Source organism: Salminus brasiliensis, chromosome 13 (assembly GCF_030463535.1).
Source record: "Salminus brasiliensis chromosome 13, fSalBra1.hap2, whole genome shotgun sequence".
Lineage (NCBI taxonomy): Eukaryota > Metazoa > Chordata > Actinopteri > Characiformes > Bryconidae > Salminus > Salminus brasiliensis.
The window spans coordinates 32,219,575-32,237,788 of record NC_132890.1 but is presented as its reverse complement, the minus strand read 5'-3'; the positions used below and the strand labels follow the sequence as shown (position 1 = coordinate 32,237,788).

The following is an 18,214-nucleotide window of genomic DNA, read 5'->3' as shown; positions in this document are numbered from 1 at the left end:
GCACGTGTATGCACATGCTCCTCATAGTATATATGTGTGTGTGTGTGACAGAAAGAAATATACACCAAAAACTGAATAGAAACACACCCATATCATGAGAACTTCCCTCTGGCTAGGAAGCTAAACCCTGCTAACTTTACCTAGTGCAAGCCTAGACACACACTATGGACGTTAACTCATATATATATATATATATATATATATATATATATAGATAGATAGATAGATAGATAGATAGATAACAGTATATTTACAAGCCTGAATTCTGCCCATACTGTTGTCCACTGTGATCAAAGGTGTCAAAGGTATTGACCTTCATTCCTCAGGTAGAAGTGAGTGGAGATACTAGGGTTTAAAAGACTTCTAGAGAAGTTGAAGAATCAACTGAAGCTTTTTACTCCAGTAAAAGTGTAAAAGTACTGGTTTCAGAACGACTTCAAGTAGAAAAGTAAAAGTAATGGAAGGAAAACAAAGGCCGAAAGCTTAGGCCGCACCGCAGGGGTCTATACTGCACTACCCCCCCTCACCCTCCCCAAAAACCCATTTCTCTAAAAGCCATAATGAGGAGAATGATCTATTTAAATGTTGATGTTAAAAATGTTGGGCTGCACTAGGCTCCTGTTTCAGCTGCAGATCTGCCCATTGAAAATGAAGCATTTCAGTAATATCAGCTCTATTAAAGGAGCGTCTCTGTGCTCTACTGAGCATCAACATGAGCTTCATGGAGGAAAATATGAGGAGTCGTTGTCTAGAAGTTTTGTGATGCTGCAGAAAGTCATACTTCAGAGGCGTGTGATCAATAAGCTTTATTGGAATGTAAATGTGGGGCTTAGTCGGGACGTTTCACTGCAGTTCTCTTGAGTCTCTGCCACGGACACAGTCTTCATACTAGACTACAGACGTCTGCTGTGAGCTCGCTGGAGAGTGACGGGACGTGTGCAGGTGTGATGGATCGCATACAAACCAATAGGGAGTCAGAATGGTGTATGTTTATACTTCTCATCCAACTACGATCAGACTCACACTTTCCGGATGGAGAGATTTATCTGGAGGGTTTTTTGTGTTGTTTTTTTTTAACGATGACGAGCCGGAATGAAAACAAACAGAAATGAAACAGGAGTAACGAGGCTTTTTAAAATATAGGTAGAAGAGTAGAAAGGACAGATAATTGGGTGAAAATGCGAGGAGTAGAAGTAAAAAATCATCTTTTTAAATAAATTTTAAATAATTACGCCAGTAAAATATAGATAACCAACATTTCTACTTAAGTAAGGAATCAAAGCATTTGTACTTCCTTACTTGAGACCTCTGACTGTGATAGATAACACTATCAGAACCAATGTGCTAATTGGTGATTATGGGCTTCTGTTACTGGTCAGCTACATTAGCCTCAAAGTGGAAGAAGCAAACTTCCGACGCTAAACGCGTCCTGGCTGATGGACTACATTTTGGCTAAGGGGCAAATTGTGTAAATTAGATTTTCCACTGAACTACAGCTTTAACCTGATTAAAAGTGAGTGCAGGTTGCCCAGTTCATTAGTCAGCCTTCTGTTGCTCCCCGCGCTGCTTGTGTTTTTGTACTCTATTAAAGAGGCAATAACTCAACTCCTGAACGGGAGTCAACTAGCCAGACAGCAATCTGATGTTCCGACAGCTCTAATGACTTCCTCCTCAGCAGCCAAGAGATGTTCCAGCTCTAGGGATAAACACTCACAATCACATGCGTACACACGCACACACACACATGCGCGCACACACACACAAGCTTGGAATGAGAGGTATGTTGGGTGTGTGAGATAACGGTGGGAGCACCTCCTCCTCCTCCTCCACTGAAGATGTCATCATCACACAGCAGCTCTGGCCCCTTGGTCCAGCTGTCCGGACACTGATGGAGCACAGTGCTGGACTACATTAGATTAGACACAGCAATTTTTATTTAACAAGCTTTTAAAGCCGAAGGCTGAACTTGTGTGTTGTAGAGCCATAATACTGATCAGAAGAGGAGAGGAAAGAAGAGAAGAAAGAGTAGAACAAAGGAGATGAGGGGAGAGAAGAGAGGAGAAGAAAAGAGATCAGAAGGAGATAAAAGAATAAAATAGAATAGCATAGAACTGAATAAACAAGGAGAGATGAAAAGAGATCAAAAGGAGATACAAGACTAAAATAGAATAGAATAGAACAGAATAGAGATGAGGAGAGATGAAAAGAAAAGAGATCAGAAGGAGATAAAAGAATATAATAGAATAGAGATGAGGAGAGATGAGAGATCAGAAAGAGATACAAGACTAAAATAGAATAGAATAGAACAGAGATGAGGAGAGATGAAAAGAAAATAGAATAGAGATGAGGAGAGATGAAAAGAAAATAGATCAGAAGGAGATAAAATAATAAAATAGAATAAAATAGAACTGAATAAACAAGGAGAGATGAAAAGAGATCAAAAGGAGATACAAGACAAATAGAATAGAATAGAACAGAATAGAGATGAGGAGAGATGAAAAGAAAAGAGATCAGAAAGAGATAAAAGAATATAATAGAATAGAGATGAGGAGAGATGAAGAGAGCTCAGAAAGAGATACGAGACTAAAATAGAATAGAACAGAGATGAGGAGAGATGAAATGAAAAGAGATCAGAAAGAGAAAACAATAGAAGAGATGAGGAGAGAAGAAAAGAAAAGAGATCAGAAAGCGATAAAATAATAGAATAGAATTGAAAATTCAAAGAGAGATGAGATCAGATAAAATAGAACAGAACAGATGAGGATAAATGAAAAGAAAAAAAGGAGAAAGAATAAGAATAAGAAGAGGTAGAGGAAAAAAGAATAGAAACAGTAAAATAGAGTGGAGGTGAAGACAGCTGGAAGTTGCATAAGCACTCTGGAGAGAGGGAGCGAGAGAGCAGGGAGGGAAAAGGAGAGAGAGAGAACAGAGGGGCGTGAGGTTGGATGGGGTGGGAGTAGTGTAGAGTAGAGTGGAGCCGATCATGGGTCTGTTTTCTCCTCATGTGGGAGACAGAATAGCGTGACATGGTGGCTACTACAGTCTGCCGTGCACATAAACACACCACATACCAGAGCTTACAACACACACAGACACACACAGACACACACAGACACACCATGGTGCAGCCTGGCTCTCATCTCACTCTGATAATTAAAAAAAAAAAATCCGTATTTTTCTCCAAAATCCCAAAGAACACGCTGCCATGTGCTTCAGCACTGCAGGAGGAAATGAAAACCACCTCTCTTCCAGAACATCTTTCAAAGCAAGCAGAGCGTTCCCAAAAACAGCGAGAGAGAGCGAGAGCGCAAGAGGACCGAACACCTGAGGTTGAGACTGTATTTTATTTTTATATTTATATTTTTATATTAAAACAAGGGTTTTAATACCTGTTTATCCTCTACTGTCCAGAGAAGGCTTTCTACCATATTTTGACGCATTGCTGTAAGGATTTGATTGCATTCAGCTACAAGAGCATCAGGGAGGTCAACCCCCAACTCATCCCAAAAATATTATTATTGGTGGTAGTAGTAGTGTAACTCTAACTCTAGTAACTCTAGTAGTAGTAGTAGTAGCAGTGATTGCAGTAATAGTAGTGGTAGTAGTAGCAGTGCTTGCAGTAATAGTAGTGATAGTAGTAGTAGTAGCAGTGCTTGCAGTAATAGTAGTGATAGTGGTAGTAGTAGCAGTGCTTGCAGTAATAGTAGTGGTAGTGGTAGTAGTAGTAGCAGTGCTTGCAGTAATAGTAGTGATAGTGGTAGTAGTAGCAGTGCTTGCAGTAATAGTAGTGGTAGTGGTAGTAGTAGTAGCAGTGCTTGCAGTAATAGTAGTGGTAGTGGTAGTAGTAGTAGCAGTGCTTGCAGTAATAGTAGTGGTAGTGGTAGTAGTAGTAGCAGTGCTTGCAGTAATAGTAGTGATAGTAGTAGTAGTAGCAGTGCTTGCAGTAATAGTAGTGATAGTAGTAGTAGTAGCAGTGCTTGCAGTAATAGTAGTGATAGTGGTGGTAGTAGCAGTGCTTGCAGTAATAGTAGTGATAGTGGTAGTAGTAGCAGTGCTTGCAGTAATAGTAGTGATAGTGGTAGTAGTAGCAGTGCTTGCAGTAATAGTAGTGGTAGTGGTAGTAGTAGCAGTGCTTGCAGTAATAGTAGTGGTAGTGGTAGTAGTAGTAGCAGCAGCAATTGCAGTAATAGTAGTGGTAGCAGTAGTAGTAGTAGTAGCAGTGGTTGCAGTAATAGTACTAATAGCTCTAGTAGTAGTAGTAGCAGTAATAGTAGTGGTAGCAGTATTAGCAGCAGCAGCAGCGGTTGCAGTAATAGTAGTGGTAGCAGTAGCAGTAGTAGTAGTAGTAGCAGTAGTAGTAGTGGTTGCAGTAATAGTAGTGGTAGCAGTAGCAGTAGTAGTAGTAGTAGTAGTAGCAGCAGTAGTAGTAGTGGTTGCAGTAATAGTAGTGGTAGCAGTATTAGCAGCAGCAGCAGCGGTTGCAGTAATAGTAGTGGTAGCAGTAGCAGTAGTAGTAGTAGTAGCAGTAGTAGTAGTGGTTGCAGTAATAGTAGTGGTAGCAGTAGCAGTAGTAGTAGTAGTAGTAGTAGCAGCAGTAGTAGTAGTGGTTGCAGTAATAGTACTAATAGCTCTAGTAGTAGTAGTAGCAGTAATAGTAGTGGTAGCGGTAGTAGCAGCAGCAGCAGCAGCGGTTGCAGTAATAGTAGTGGTAGCAGTAGTAGCAGCAGCAGCAGCAGCAGCGGTTGCAGTAATAGTAGTGGTAGCGGTAGTAGCAGCAGCAGCGGTTGCAGTAATAGTAGTGGTAGCGGTAGTAGCAGTAGTAGCAGTATTAGCAGCAGCGGTTGCAGTAATAGTAGTAGTAGCAGTAGTAGTAGTAGTAGCAGTATTAGCAGCAGCAGCAGTAATAGGAGCAGTAGCAGTATCAATGCTAAAGTACTAAGAGCTTTAAAATCAGCTGGAAGCAAAGCAAATAGGCAGTGTTCCGCCCTTCCTTCATCACGAAGCAAAGGATTTAGAAACAGAAGGTAAGATAGACATGCCTGATAGTGATTACCAATAATAAATGTGGTACATGAAAGGACATAGACAGTAACTAACTAGAAACACACAGATGGCCACAAACCATTAACTGGGATGCGTAATATGTAAAGTGTATACTGTAAGACATCACAATCGCAGCATGTGCCGATATAGTACTTCTTTCATACTGTGCAGATCCAGACAAAGGCATAACTTCTAAAAAAGACAACATAGGAAAGCAGGAGCTTTATTTCTAGGGAGTGACAGTGTAGATAAAAAGACACAGGAGATAAAAATAAGGAGATGATCATGTCAGCCAAGACAAAGCGAACCATGCTACTGCTTCTCGAATAAGCCTTAAGCTTTAGGCTATTGGTAGACTTCCAGTAAAGTCTGTAGCGTCCAGAACACACACTTGAGGAACACCCTGAAGAACACAGACAAACACCACACGCAATTCCAAAACAACTGCTGCAGCAGTAGCATTGGGAAAACACCATGGAAATGCCCACACCACACACTCCAGAGCCCTCACCACACACTCCAGAGCCCTCACCACACACTTCCAAGAAGTCAAGAAAATGTTCCTCCAAACTGAGAATAAATAAATAAATAAATAAATAAATAAATAAAGGAATGAATAGAAAACACATAACTGGAACTCCCTCCTACTCACATCATCAATCATTCATACTTTGTAAAAATAAATAAATAAATAAATAAATAAATAAAAAAAATGCTGAATGTGGCAAAAATTCTTTCTAAGACACCCGGCCACACCTGGCAGATCATGTCACTCTTGCTTCCACTGCATGTGAGGACAAGACAAAGGGTAGGATGGGAAAAGCGAGGAGGCCAAGGTCACTGCTGGAAGCAACTAACTGGATAAGCACAGACTTTCTCCACAACTCCAACAAGCTCTGACCTGTCCTCAGTCTTCTTATGGCAGCAGGTCCTTCTCCTTAATAAGGGCAGCGAGGTGAAAGCCAAAAACGGGGCTTTAGCTGTCTTTAAAAGTAAGAGTACTGGCCAGACAGTATCCCATGACCCAAACGTAACCCTGAAATTCTTTTCAGTCGAAAGCCTCACAGCCTCAAAGTTGACAGTGCTATCATTTTTACAGCTTATAGCCACAGTGCTGGTCCTGATTATATGCATCAGTAAGGCCTGGAAAACTTTTACTATTAATGTACCTTAAGGCAGAAGACCTTCTATTGGTCATGTACACAATGCAAACACCTATTCACTTTCAAAATGATGTCAAATACGTACAGTTAAGGAGGTTTGAAATGACAGCAACGATATATGGCATCACTTACCTGGAATTAGCCTTGAGTGCTGACATTTTTCCTATAAATGTCAGCCCTCCTCTTGGAGTGAATCAAATAACCACACATGTGTGGGCTTATAGCTGCAGGTCAGGCCTCTTTCTGGAATTTACGTAAACGCCACTCATCATTTCATTCAAAGCTTTCCGCTGTGCTGTGTGAGCTCACCTCTTCTTGCGGGTGACGATCAGAACGTCGTTAAAGAGGAAGAAGTAGACCTGCTGCCGCGACATCCTCTTAGAGAAGATGCTGTTCTTCTCCTCTGAATAGGCCGTCAGCTCGCCTCGCTTCACCATCCAGCGGGAGGAAGACACTAGTGGGAAGGGCTGGAGGAAAGGAAAAACAGTAGTATTAAATAGAGACGTTTAATTCTCAGAAAAATGGCACAGGCAGTATTTGATGCTTGGTATCTGATGCATTTCTTGGGTTCCAATAGAGAGTTGCTAGGCTAACGCTAAATGCTAAAAAGGACTGAGCGGAGACTGTGACCAATCTCATATCTGTAAATATATATATATATTTTATATTTGTTTAAAAAAATATATTCATAGTAAATATTACACTTTCAAACTGGACTGCGATGCACACAACTGTCCCATGTATTGCCCCACTTAGTTAAACAGTTAAAGTGGTTTCATTTAATTAACCTAATTGACAAAAGCCAATTAACAGATTTACTCTTACACTATACACGAAAGTGTCCCTTTCGGACATACGCGGTAACCCAGGGCTTTTCCAGACATCATCCAGGGAACTTCATCCTGGCAGCCCCTTATTACAAAGTCTCCGTAATGTCCAAGTATGAGTCTATTCATGTATGAATAGAGCAGGTCATCTTCCGGAGAATTCACAGTTTGTGTGTTGATGACGTCATTAGCCTCGTCCGCCATCTTCGATGTGTCGTAAACAAAACCCTGCCATTCCCCCAGCATACTTTTTACTTCCTGTCGTGCCCCTTGCATGCGCTACACAGGGCTGTCTCTTGCCTGAACCATGGGAAGCATTTCCTCTAGCGAGAACGTATCTGTGGAAAATCAATGCCAGTAATCTGTGTGCATGTAATAATATCTGAACCGGATTCTCTGGACATTTTCCAGGGTTCATATGTAAAAACAGACCCAGATCTCTGCAAAAGCTGCTGTGTAACAATATTTGTTGTGAAAAGCACCATATAAATGAATTTTGGAGGGCATATTTACAGGGGTGAGAAGTGCAGTGTTTCTAAGCAGCGTAGGCCTTTCATCTCCTGTTCTAAAAGACCAAAGAAGCACATGTCCGACATCAAACATCTTGGCTGATCCACTGCATCTGGAGTCAGTGATTCCGTGATTCTCACAGGACTATTCCTCTTGAAAAGCTTTACCTTAGTCATGAATAATACTGTCCAATCTTTAATCACTGCACATAAGGGTTCCCAAACGTCCACATGACGCTATTCAGTATATACAGTATATAGAAGTCCAGCACATAAAGTGATAACTTGGCATAATCAAGTCACACAGTATGATCAACATTGAATTAATTTACAGCTCTGAACTAAATGTGCCCCACTAAATTAAACTGTGTGCCTGTGCAAAAGTGTTGGTGATGTAACAGCTGGCTGGGACGGAGCCCTCTGAATATTCACAAGCCTCTAGACAGCTGCTGCACACATAAATGCCAGCGAAACTTTCCCACACTGCTTCCACTCTCACACTCGCGCAACACTAACACTTGCCAGCGTGAGGATATGATATGAATGAGATAACATAGTGCACCTGTAGGTCTGTGCAGGACAGCGAAGCAAGAATGACAAGAATTATAGATACATGTGCCCACATTATCTTAATGTGTGGGGATGACTTTGACTAAGCTAAAGGAACCAGTGTGTAAACATAGTGTCAATATATCCCAAAATATGAGCATAATTTACTGAAATCAATATATGACATCTTGTGTGGGACACATACAGACATCTACATACATGCCCCTCTACATTACTTCGATACAAAAGACAAAAACTGATCCTAGATCAGACCAGATCTCCTGAGAATATGGCCTCAGACCACACAGCATGGTTTAACTTAAAGCTCTGCTTTTCCCAGAGGCTTTACTACAAGGACTGCAAGGTCATGGGCTTATAAGTTCACCAGCAGCTGGAGTTCATCCAAACTTAATGAATCAGTGTGATGATGGCCGAATCAACAATCATCAGCCAACTCCAACAAAACTATTCAAACTGATGTTAGTCACTATTTGTTCCCTCTTGCACCTTCTTAACTCATGATGTTCCTCCTAGGCAGCGTGTTGTGGAATGTCGGGTTAAATCGGGTGGGGTCAGTGTTTGTTGGGAAATGTTGGAGACTCATCAGTGTTAAGGAATGTCAGGATCTGGATTGGACAATGTTGGGATCAGTGTTTGATGGGGGACGCTGGGATCAGTTTAGGGAATATTGGGGTTAGTGTTGGTTGAAGTATGCTGGGATCAGTGCTGGGTTAAATGTTGGGTTCAGTGTTACATTTAACCCAGCACTGATCCCAGCATACTTTAACCAACACTAACCCAAATATTCCCTAAACTGATCCCAACGCCCCCCATCAAACACTGATCCCAAAATTCAGTAACACTGAACCCAACATTTAACCCAGCACTGATCCCAGCATACTTTAACCAACACTAACCCCAATCTACCCTAAACTGAAGTATGCTGGGATCAGTGCTGGGTTAAATGTTTGTTGGGGAATGCTGGGTTCAGTGTTGAGGAATGTTGGGATCAGTATTTGTTGGAGGCTGTTGGATCAGTGTTTGAGCATGTTGGGTTCAGTTGTAGTATTTGTTGAAGAATGCTGGAATCAATTTTGGGAGTATTGTTTGCTGGGGAATGATTAGATTGGTGTTGGAGGAACACTGGGATTACTGTTGAGCAATGTCAAGCGCTTGTTAAATATTGGGATGTTGGGATTAGTAAATGTCAAAAATAGTGTTGGCTGGAGAATTTTGGGAGGTAAGAATGTTGGGTTTAGTGTTTGATGGAGAAAGCTGGCATCAGTGTGAGAAATGGGAATGGCGAGATGGTATTTGGGGAAATGTTGGAAATTCTGCTGAGAAATGCCAAGTACAGCAGTGAAAGAGCATTGGGATCAGTGTTCAGTGATTGTTGGAGAATATTGCAATCACTGTTGGGATAATGTTTTTTCACGGTCAAGAAATACTGAAAACAGCGTTAGCTGGAGAATTTTGGAATTGGTGTTGGAAACTGTGATCACTGTTTGGGAACATCGGGTTCACTGTTCGGGAATGTCAAAATTATTTTTGGTATGAGAACATTGCGATCAGTGTTGGGGGATGTTGGGATCAATGTTAGTTTGGGCTTTTCAAGCCTCTCCAGCAATAGGCGAACCAGGACTGGGAGGGCTTGAGTGTTTGACAGCCTGACCTGGACACTGAATTACTCCCTAAAAGAGTGTGTGGAAAACACTTACTTGAGATTTCCAATCTCACACAGGTACTTCAGAAGCATAAACAGCTTCCACACGCTTAATTACAAAGAATGTACTAGGTTTTTTTAGTTAAAGTGTGTAAAAGGATTAGACACACACACACACGCACACACACACGCACTTTACACACGCACTTTACACACACACATGTAAGAACCATCTGCTGCTCTTTGAGATGCATTGATGGCCCTCAGAGCTTTTAAACCCTCTCCAGAGGCCCACTGGGGCATGCGAGACTGTCTCCGCTCGTGCCCAGCTGGCCTTCCAAACCTGCAGCTTGGGTAGATGTGCATTAAGCATAAGAGAGTCATTTTTTTGGGCCATTCGTTACAATCTCAGATTTGTCATGGCTGTTCAAACGCAGCTGTGCATTAGTGGAATTCCATCCGACACCCTGTTTTCTGTCTGCAGGCTCTCTCCCCCAATCAGTTCCCCAAGGCTTCTCTTCTCCTTTTGTTCTTCTGCCTTTTTTCATCCCTTTCTGACCACTCCGATTTTCTGATGTTTAGCTCAGGAGGCTAGATGTATGAAGTACAAATGGTCTGCAGGATGGATCTCCAAGGTATAAAGCTCAGTAGATCTGATCTCTAAGGTACATGGCTCTGATGTCGAAGTTCTAAGCCGGTGGCACAAAAAGCTTTTATCAAGTTTTACCAAGTGACCCATATTTTACTCAGAATGGACTTTATAAGCCCTTTCAGCTGAGTTGGCTTGTTTTTGGAAAGGCTGTCAGTCTTTTAGCAGGTAAGCCTGAGCACTGCTCTTGTGTCTTGCTCTCTCTGGTGTATCTCAAAACTTTATCATTAAATAGACTAGATGTCTTAATTCTCTCACATCATAGTAGCCAATGGCCCGCAATGGATGAAAACAGTGAGCACTCTTTAAAAGATATATATAAAAGATATATATGTGTGTATATATATATATATATATATATATATATATATATATATATATATATATATATATATATATATATACATACATACATACACACACACACACACACACACACACATTTATTTATATGGACAAAAGTATTGGGACACCTGCTCATTCATTGTTTCTTCTGAAATCAGGGGTATTAAAAGGTGTTTATCCTGCATTTGCTGGATTATCCTGCATTAACTGTCTCTACTGCCCACTTATATATACATATATGTGTATATATCATGGCAGCTTACACTATTGCAATGGGTCCACTGTACCGTGATTCACTCACCTTAATCTTAAACTCCAGCTGTGAGTTGATGGTGTACATCATCTCAGTCCGTTCCATCTTACGGGCCCCCTCATTACACTTCCGAACGAGCTGCATACAAACACATAGCCACAAATGTCTTTACTGTTCTAAAATCACATGGCATCAGGAGATAAGTTAAAGGCAGACGCAATGCTTCACCTTGCTGACGCAGTGAAGAGCTTTTTTGCATTCCTCATACTGGGGAGAGTCTTTGGGTGTCTTCTGGCAAATGGTCTACAAGAAAAACAACAGGATAATGGTTAGGGATGCACCAGTAGCACTTTTTTTCACAGAGTTATCATATACCTGATCCTCAAGTATCTGCTGACATGAGTATCGATGGTTTGTATAGTGCCCAAAGCTTCCAGAGAACAGCTCTCTTTCTCCCGGATGCCTTGTCGATATTTCCAGCTCTACTACAGTTGATAAAAGGGCAAGGGGAGGAGGAGGGAAATGGAGAAAACCCAAACTAAACGTTCTCAGACTCTCAATAGTCAAGCTGTTCCATTCCACTTTCCCCGACCTCAAAAAACCACAACAAAGCTCAGGGGACACACAAATAGTGAAAGATGAAGAGACTGAAAAGAGAGAGATATGACGCAAAAGGCTGAGAACTGGCTCTTAGTAGGCCATCCTTAATGGTCTTAACCACCACTCCCTCTTTTCAATCAGCAGCCCCTTCACATACAGAGTTCTCCAAGTCGAGGGGAGGAGAGACAAGGCAGTAGGAGTTTGAAAAGAAAGCTAAAACTGCATAAATTAGGAGTGTCATTCAAAACCTGGAACTCCAAGAACCACAGCCACTTACAGTAACACTCCCTGACGGGTTGAGGTATTACACACACACTAAGCAAACTTCAATGCAAACTCTGGACTGAAACGACTCAAAAACAACCCGAGATCTCCCTGATCAAATGAACCACAGTAAAGGACGCAGGAAGGGAATAAGCTGTGTGTAAGTAATGAAGAAGGGAGAAAGAAAACAGAAAGCAGAGAGAAAAGCGGGAGGCTTAATTAACTTAAATTGTGGCGTTACATAAGAGGAAGTCCTTCAGGTCACAGCAATCGAGCCACAGGGACGGCAGAGGCTTTATCCAATCTACTAATTACCACACAACAAACTGGAGGTGAAAGCAAGGTGCTGAGAGGGAACGCGGTTGTGTGCGAGAGTGGGTGAGTGGTGATGTGTATGTGTGTTTTTGAGAGGAGAGGTTTGGGGGTGGATGACGACTGAAGAACCAGCACTGGAGTTGCAGGCTTTCAGACAGGGCTCTAATTAACAATGATTCCCATAATTAAAGATGACAAAATACCTCCTTTTTTCACCAATATTGATCGTAAAATCTGAAGTATCGGCCAACAACAATTTGATCTTTATTGTTTAGAGTTTTTCCCTAATTTTCTCCCACTTCATTGCCAATTGCACCGCCTTAGTTGAGTCTCCCCCAGTTTTAGATAGGGATGATGAGGGCTAACGCACTTTCTCCAAGACTGCCACTAACGCAATGTTATTGGACAGGTCCAGTGACCGCAGGAAACATAGACACTGTGTTTCTCTTGCCTTCAGTTTTATAGGAATGAAGGCAAAACTGCCCACTATGTTGTTAAATCTGCAACCAGAGCATGTGCAGTAGAAAGCAGAGATGGAGCCAGACTTGCCTACTTATTAGGTAGGCCTGCCCCCTCCTCCCAGACCAAGCATGTCTCAGACCCCCTTCATTGAGCTTACAGCGGATTTTCCTCCTAGATTCCCAGTTTGTCTGAGAAGCGTAACTGTTCAACAGTAAAAATGCAGTTCATGCAAGTTCCACTACAACTCAGCTACTCCATATAATGAACAGAAATCCACCTTCTTACGAAATAGTGGATTCTGTGCCAATATCAGCATGGGGAAACTGTTCTAGACACTGGAGACTGAAAGACTCTAAGGAGTTTAGAGGAGATAACGGAGATGGAAAATGGGCTGTTTTGTCGCTACACATCATACTGCAACCAGGTAGTAGATGCGCCAGACCTGTGGTTGCTTGACCTTAGAGAGGCATCACGCTGTCCATGTTTTCTACGGTCACTGGATTGGTCAATTTTGTCAGCTAACAAATTTCTGCATTATGCAGTTTCATTTTGACTGCTGGGGGGGAGAGGGAGGGCCTTTCCAGAGGCCTAGTATGGTCTTGAACTCCTGACCACAGATGGCTGTAGCATCATTGGGTAGTCAACTCACAAAATCCCGGCGACATGTCCAACGCTTAGACAGTTGCGCAACTCGGGAGCACATAATTAGCTGTTTTTAATTGAAGTACTTTCCTTATGAGCATCTAAAATTAGCCAACATGCTCAAACGACTCAAACACTACAACCCTTCAGGATAATGCTTCAACTGATCCGTTCATTAGATAAGGAATGTTACATCCAGTTATAAATATACCACTTCAACCTCTAACAACAAGGCCGGCCTTTCTTCGTCACCTTATTCAGGTTTGAACCACTGAACGGGCTCAACCTGTTAATAGAGGATCTCTGGCAGCAAGCAACCTGTTACTCTTCCTGTAGTGTACTGCATTCTGCCATTCTTGGAAATGAGAGGGTGTTCAACACGCAGTAAAGCTTTATGCTTATAGCTAATCAAACAACCACAGGGGCCTGTCGAGGCAGAATATGCCTGCTTGATTGCTCTGCATCAGAATACCTCCCTTAAATTTCATAATCCAAATGTTAACACAGAGACTAGTGACTCACTAGGGCTGGTTGAGACTGTGAAAGATCATGTGCATTGCTGTGTTCTGTAGTTACGTAATACTATCAACCTTGCTCTTTGAGGGCTACCTTCCTGCAGATCCAAGCCTAATCTACCCAACCTGATCCAATGAATTCCAGCCTAGATTGGCTGAATAGGGTATGTCAGATTTGGTCTGGAGCTGAAACCAGTAAAAAGGTGACCCTCAAGGAGGAGGGTTGGAGACCACTGGTGTAGAGACATTATGGCCGCATTGGGATGGAAAGATAACAGTCAGGAGAGCATGAGAGTTAATGTCAGGTGGACACCGAGCACAGGTCTGAGGCTTGATAGGAAAACGTGACTGCTACTCACATCCACGAGCAGAGGAAGCCGTGTCACTCTCTGCATGGGCAGGATCAGGAAAGAGCACATGGGGAGATTCCGGCAGTCCGGGTGGGTTTCAATACGGTTCAGGACCTCCTTAAAGGATGGACTCTTACTTCTGCAGAAGGTAGGTGAGAAGAGACAAGGGTAGAGGAAAATCGTTCGTCACAGCTTTCTTATTAAGTTGCTTTATTATTTTTATTATTTCATATTTGCCATACAATATTGCATCTTGTATGTACAGGACTGTGCAAAAGTCCGCCCTTCATTTATGTGATATCCATTCAAATCTTCTTCATTTTTAGTAGTAGTTTGTGAGGAGACCCTCTTGCTTAAAGAAGGAGAAAGTCACAGGAAAATAAGCCAAAAACAGAACAAACGGGACCCCTATTAATCATGCTGGCCACAAAAACTGAAAGCACCCAAGAGAAAAGGGAACCACCTGCAGATGTTCTGAAAACAATGGTCTGAGTCCAGACCTCGACGTCATTGAATGTGTTTGCGACTGTTCTTTTACTACAGTGCCTTTTCCATTAGGCTAGCCCCAGTGGATAAGGCACTGGCCTCCTAAGCCAGGGATTGTGGGTTTGAGTCCCATCGGGGGTGAACCACTAGCAGAGTGGCGCAGCGGAAGCGTGCTGGGCCCATAACCCAGAGGTCGATGGATTGAAACGTGGGCTCAGCGGTTAGAGCGTCGGGCTATCGATAACAGGGTTGTGGGTTCGATTCCCGGGCTCGGCAAGCTGCCACTGTTGGGCCCTTGAGCAAGGCCCTTTACCCTCTCCCCGGGCGCTGGAGTTGGCTGCCCACCGCTCTGGGTGTGTGTGTACTCACTGCCCCGTCACTGTGTACGCTGTACAGTGACAAATACGTGCACCTTTTCTCTTGAAAATAAAAGCTGTAAAATATGAAGCAGGATGGACTTGCTAAACACTGATACTGTATTTGCTGAGGCTTCTGTGTGTTTTCTGTTTCCTGCTTTGAATCCTGATAATGAAAAATGAAGAATGTGCACTAAAGACTTTTCATTTAGTTTTTATTGGAAATGTAATATAAATGACCATGTGATCTTTGCCTCTGCACAGTACTGTAAAGTACCATCTTTACAATAACTAAAGTAAGAAAATGGCTGTTACTGCTACCAGTGGAGTAGCGGTTTGAACTGGACTACTGTGTCCTCCTTTTCACTAATAGATGATTAACAGAGGGAGCAGGAGAAAGTGGTGATCTCTGCAGAAGCGAAAGGTCAAAAGTCAGCCATCACAGATGACTAACAGGGAGCTTTTCGTAATCAGTCATGAAAGGAGATAAAGGTTCCTATGAGTAGCTGAGAGAGTGTGTGTGTGTGTGTGTGTGTGTGCGTGTGTGTGCGCTCGCTCGCATGTGTGCGCCTGTAAGAACAGAAAGCAAGTTCACTGCAAACCTGTTCATGTTGTAAGTTGCTCAGAAGCAAAAGCAAGACTGACTCAGGGGAATCCCTTCTTCCAACAACCTATATAACTTGCTCGCTTTCTTTAGTGTCTCTTATCAATCCGTTATTAACCTCTTACACTCCGCCCCTTACAGCAGCCTAAAGATTTTTATTCAGTAATTATATGTAAAACTGGTGGAGTTATTCTTACATTGATGTTAAGAGCAAATAGACTCACAGACTTTCATTAACTAGGGTGATAAACCACACAGTCATGCAAAAAAAATGACACGTGGATGAACCATATGGGAAATGTCTTGATAAGAAGCCAAAATTCACTTAACAGGTCAGCCTTTGATGCATGTACACACACACATACACTCAAGCCCTGTTCACACCAGACATCCACATGCGTCTTGGTTGATCTGATCTGATTACAACATGTCAGCACTAAGTACACGTGTGACCGGAGAAGATTGCTTCTCAGAGACACATGAATGTAATCCGATCAAGTGAAATCACCTTTGGAGCTGGTCAGGGACGAATATGACCACATACTGAATAACTGCAAGATTGTTTGGAAACTGATGTTTAATCTCAAACACTCAAACAGGTTTTCCAGAGCTGTATATATAAGTCCATAAAACTAATAATGACCAACACAGCACCTAACAGATCACTTCATTTTTTTAATGGCAGCCACTTTGTTCCATAATTATTTCATCAAACAAAGCTGAGTTAGCTGAATTTGAGGACTATAAACAGCAGCGTGAAAGACTAGTGGAGAGCCGGGCCAAGACATGAGAGCTGTGATTGGCAGTCGAGGTTAGTTCACCATAGTGATTTCTGAATGCTCTCAAAGTTCAAATATTAGCACTGTGAAATTTAAATTTTAATAATAACTTATTTGAATTATAATTATTATAATCATGTCTTTGCATTATTTCAGCAGTTGTTTTTGAGCAGTTGTCAAAACCAGAGAAACTAGAGAATGTAGGGTGGTCTCTTATTTTTTCCAGAGCTGTTTATTTCCATCTTGATTGTTATCACACAGCAGTGCACCGAGCACCAGCACAGTGGCCCTGTGATTAATACCTGAGCACATTTTGTGCTGCGTACTGCTGTTTCCATCACGCTTTATGAATCGGGTCCAAGTTTCAAATGTGACTTTTCCAGATGTGCTCTTTTCACACTTCACTGCGTTAATGTGTGTGTGTGTGTGTGTGTGTGTGAGAGAAGCTGGCTCCATACTCACAGCAACCTCTGCAGCGTTCTCTGCTGATACACCTCGTTAGAGCAGTACGTCACATATGGCTCAAAGTTGGACTCGGCGTGTCTGACCACAATGTCGCTGATGTCGTCAATCACAATGTTCTGCTGGTGCCGATCTTCCAGCTCTTTAAAGAATCTAGAGAGAGCGAGAGAGAGACTTAACTTGATGAACTGAATTACTGTGATTAGTTTTGGCCATTTCTAACTTTGTTTTGCGCATCGAGCATGACGTCATGTGAATTCACGTCAACGTGAATAAGCTGGTATTATACAAAAAAACAAACAAACAAACAAGCAAACAAAAACCAGTAGCTTTATGTTTTATTTATGTAGAACATTTCAATTTCATTGTCTGACCATTCTTATTAATGAAAAGTTCATTGCTGTAAAATGAAATGGTGTAATTGCATTATTATGCTACTATATTATCATGACATCAGTCTTAACATGACAATAATGTCATTTATCGTTATTATTTCTGGGATAATGTATTGCCCCAAAAACTATATAAATTAGTGTGACAGACCTACCTATAATATGTGATTAAAAACTATGCGATAGCAGACTTGAAATTGGGCATGAAATTCCACTCCAGGAAACTCAGTTATTTTAGTCTTGAAGCATTAAACCCTTCAAATGGTTCAATAAGGCTGACTTTCTCCTGCTGTGGCTCAAACTGTTGGAACGCATCTGCATGAGGGTTGGAACAGTATGCGATATCCCGATTATTAATATCACGATTTTATCAGAATATTCTCGAGGCCTTCTTCCTCTTCTTCAATATTATTATTATTATTATTATTATTATTATTATTATTATTAATATATTATTTACTATAATCAAAACAATTATTATTAATGAAAGAATATGTAAAATGTCTCCCTTAAATAAAAATAAATAAATAAAAAGCTGCAGGTGCTGCTGTTTTTTAAAACTCTGAAAACAGTAAGATGAAAAATTCGTAGGATTCTCTATTTGGTTGCATTTTAAGCAAATGTAAGCAAATCAACTACAATCTTCATCATACTACATTTGCTTGAAAAAAAAAATATTATTATTATCATTATTATTATTATCATATATTTGTTTTCCAGCTCAAAAAACAAACACAAAAAATACTTTCTCCCATTTCCAGCCAGATGCTCACACTTGCACATTCACACAAAGACAGGAAGCAGTCCCAACACCTCCTTCCCTGCCATACGGTCACCTCATTCAACAGGAAGTCTCAAAAGGCCCTAAAGTGATCCAACACGGGACAGCAGGATCACACATCACTTTCCACACGGTCTTTCCCAAACTCACGTTCACACATTACTGAGCTTGTACTTCCACTGAAACACTGTGAGTAACACTACCA

At 41.6% G+C, this 18,214-nt stretch overlaps 1 protein-coding gene across 2 annotated transcripts in view; it reads right to left on the bottom strand.

Annotated features, from left to right (window-relative positions):
* LOC140574785 (rho guanine nucleotide exchange factor 26-like) overlaps nt 1-18,214 on the bottom strand; it is a 66,270-nt gene that overhangs the window by 16,764 nt on the left and 31,292 nt on the right. For both annotated transcript variants that reach the window (XM_072694756.1, XM_072694757.1), the window contains exons 8-12: nt 16,837-16,989; nt 14,159-14,288; nt 11,230-11,304; nt 11,050-11,139; nt 6,516-6,673 (exon numbers count right to left, since the gene is read on the bottom strand). In XM_072694756.1, coding sequence (XP_072550857.1) covers nt 6,516-6,673; nt 11,050-11,139; nt 11,230-11,304; nt 14,159-14,288; nt 16,837-16,989 — 606 coding nt within the window. The remainder of the gene's footprint in view (nt 1-6,515; nt 6,674-11,049; nt 11,140-11,229; nt 11,305-14,158; nt 14,289-16,836; nt 16,990-18,214) is intronic.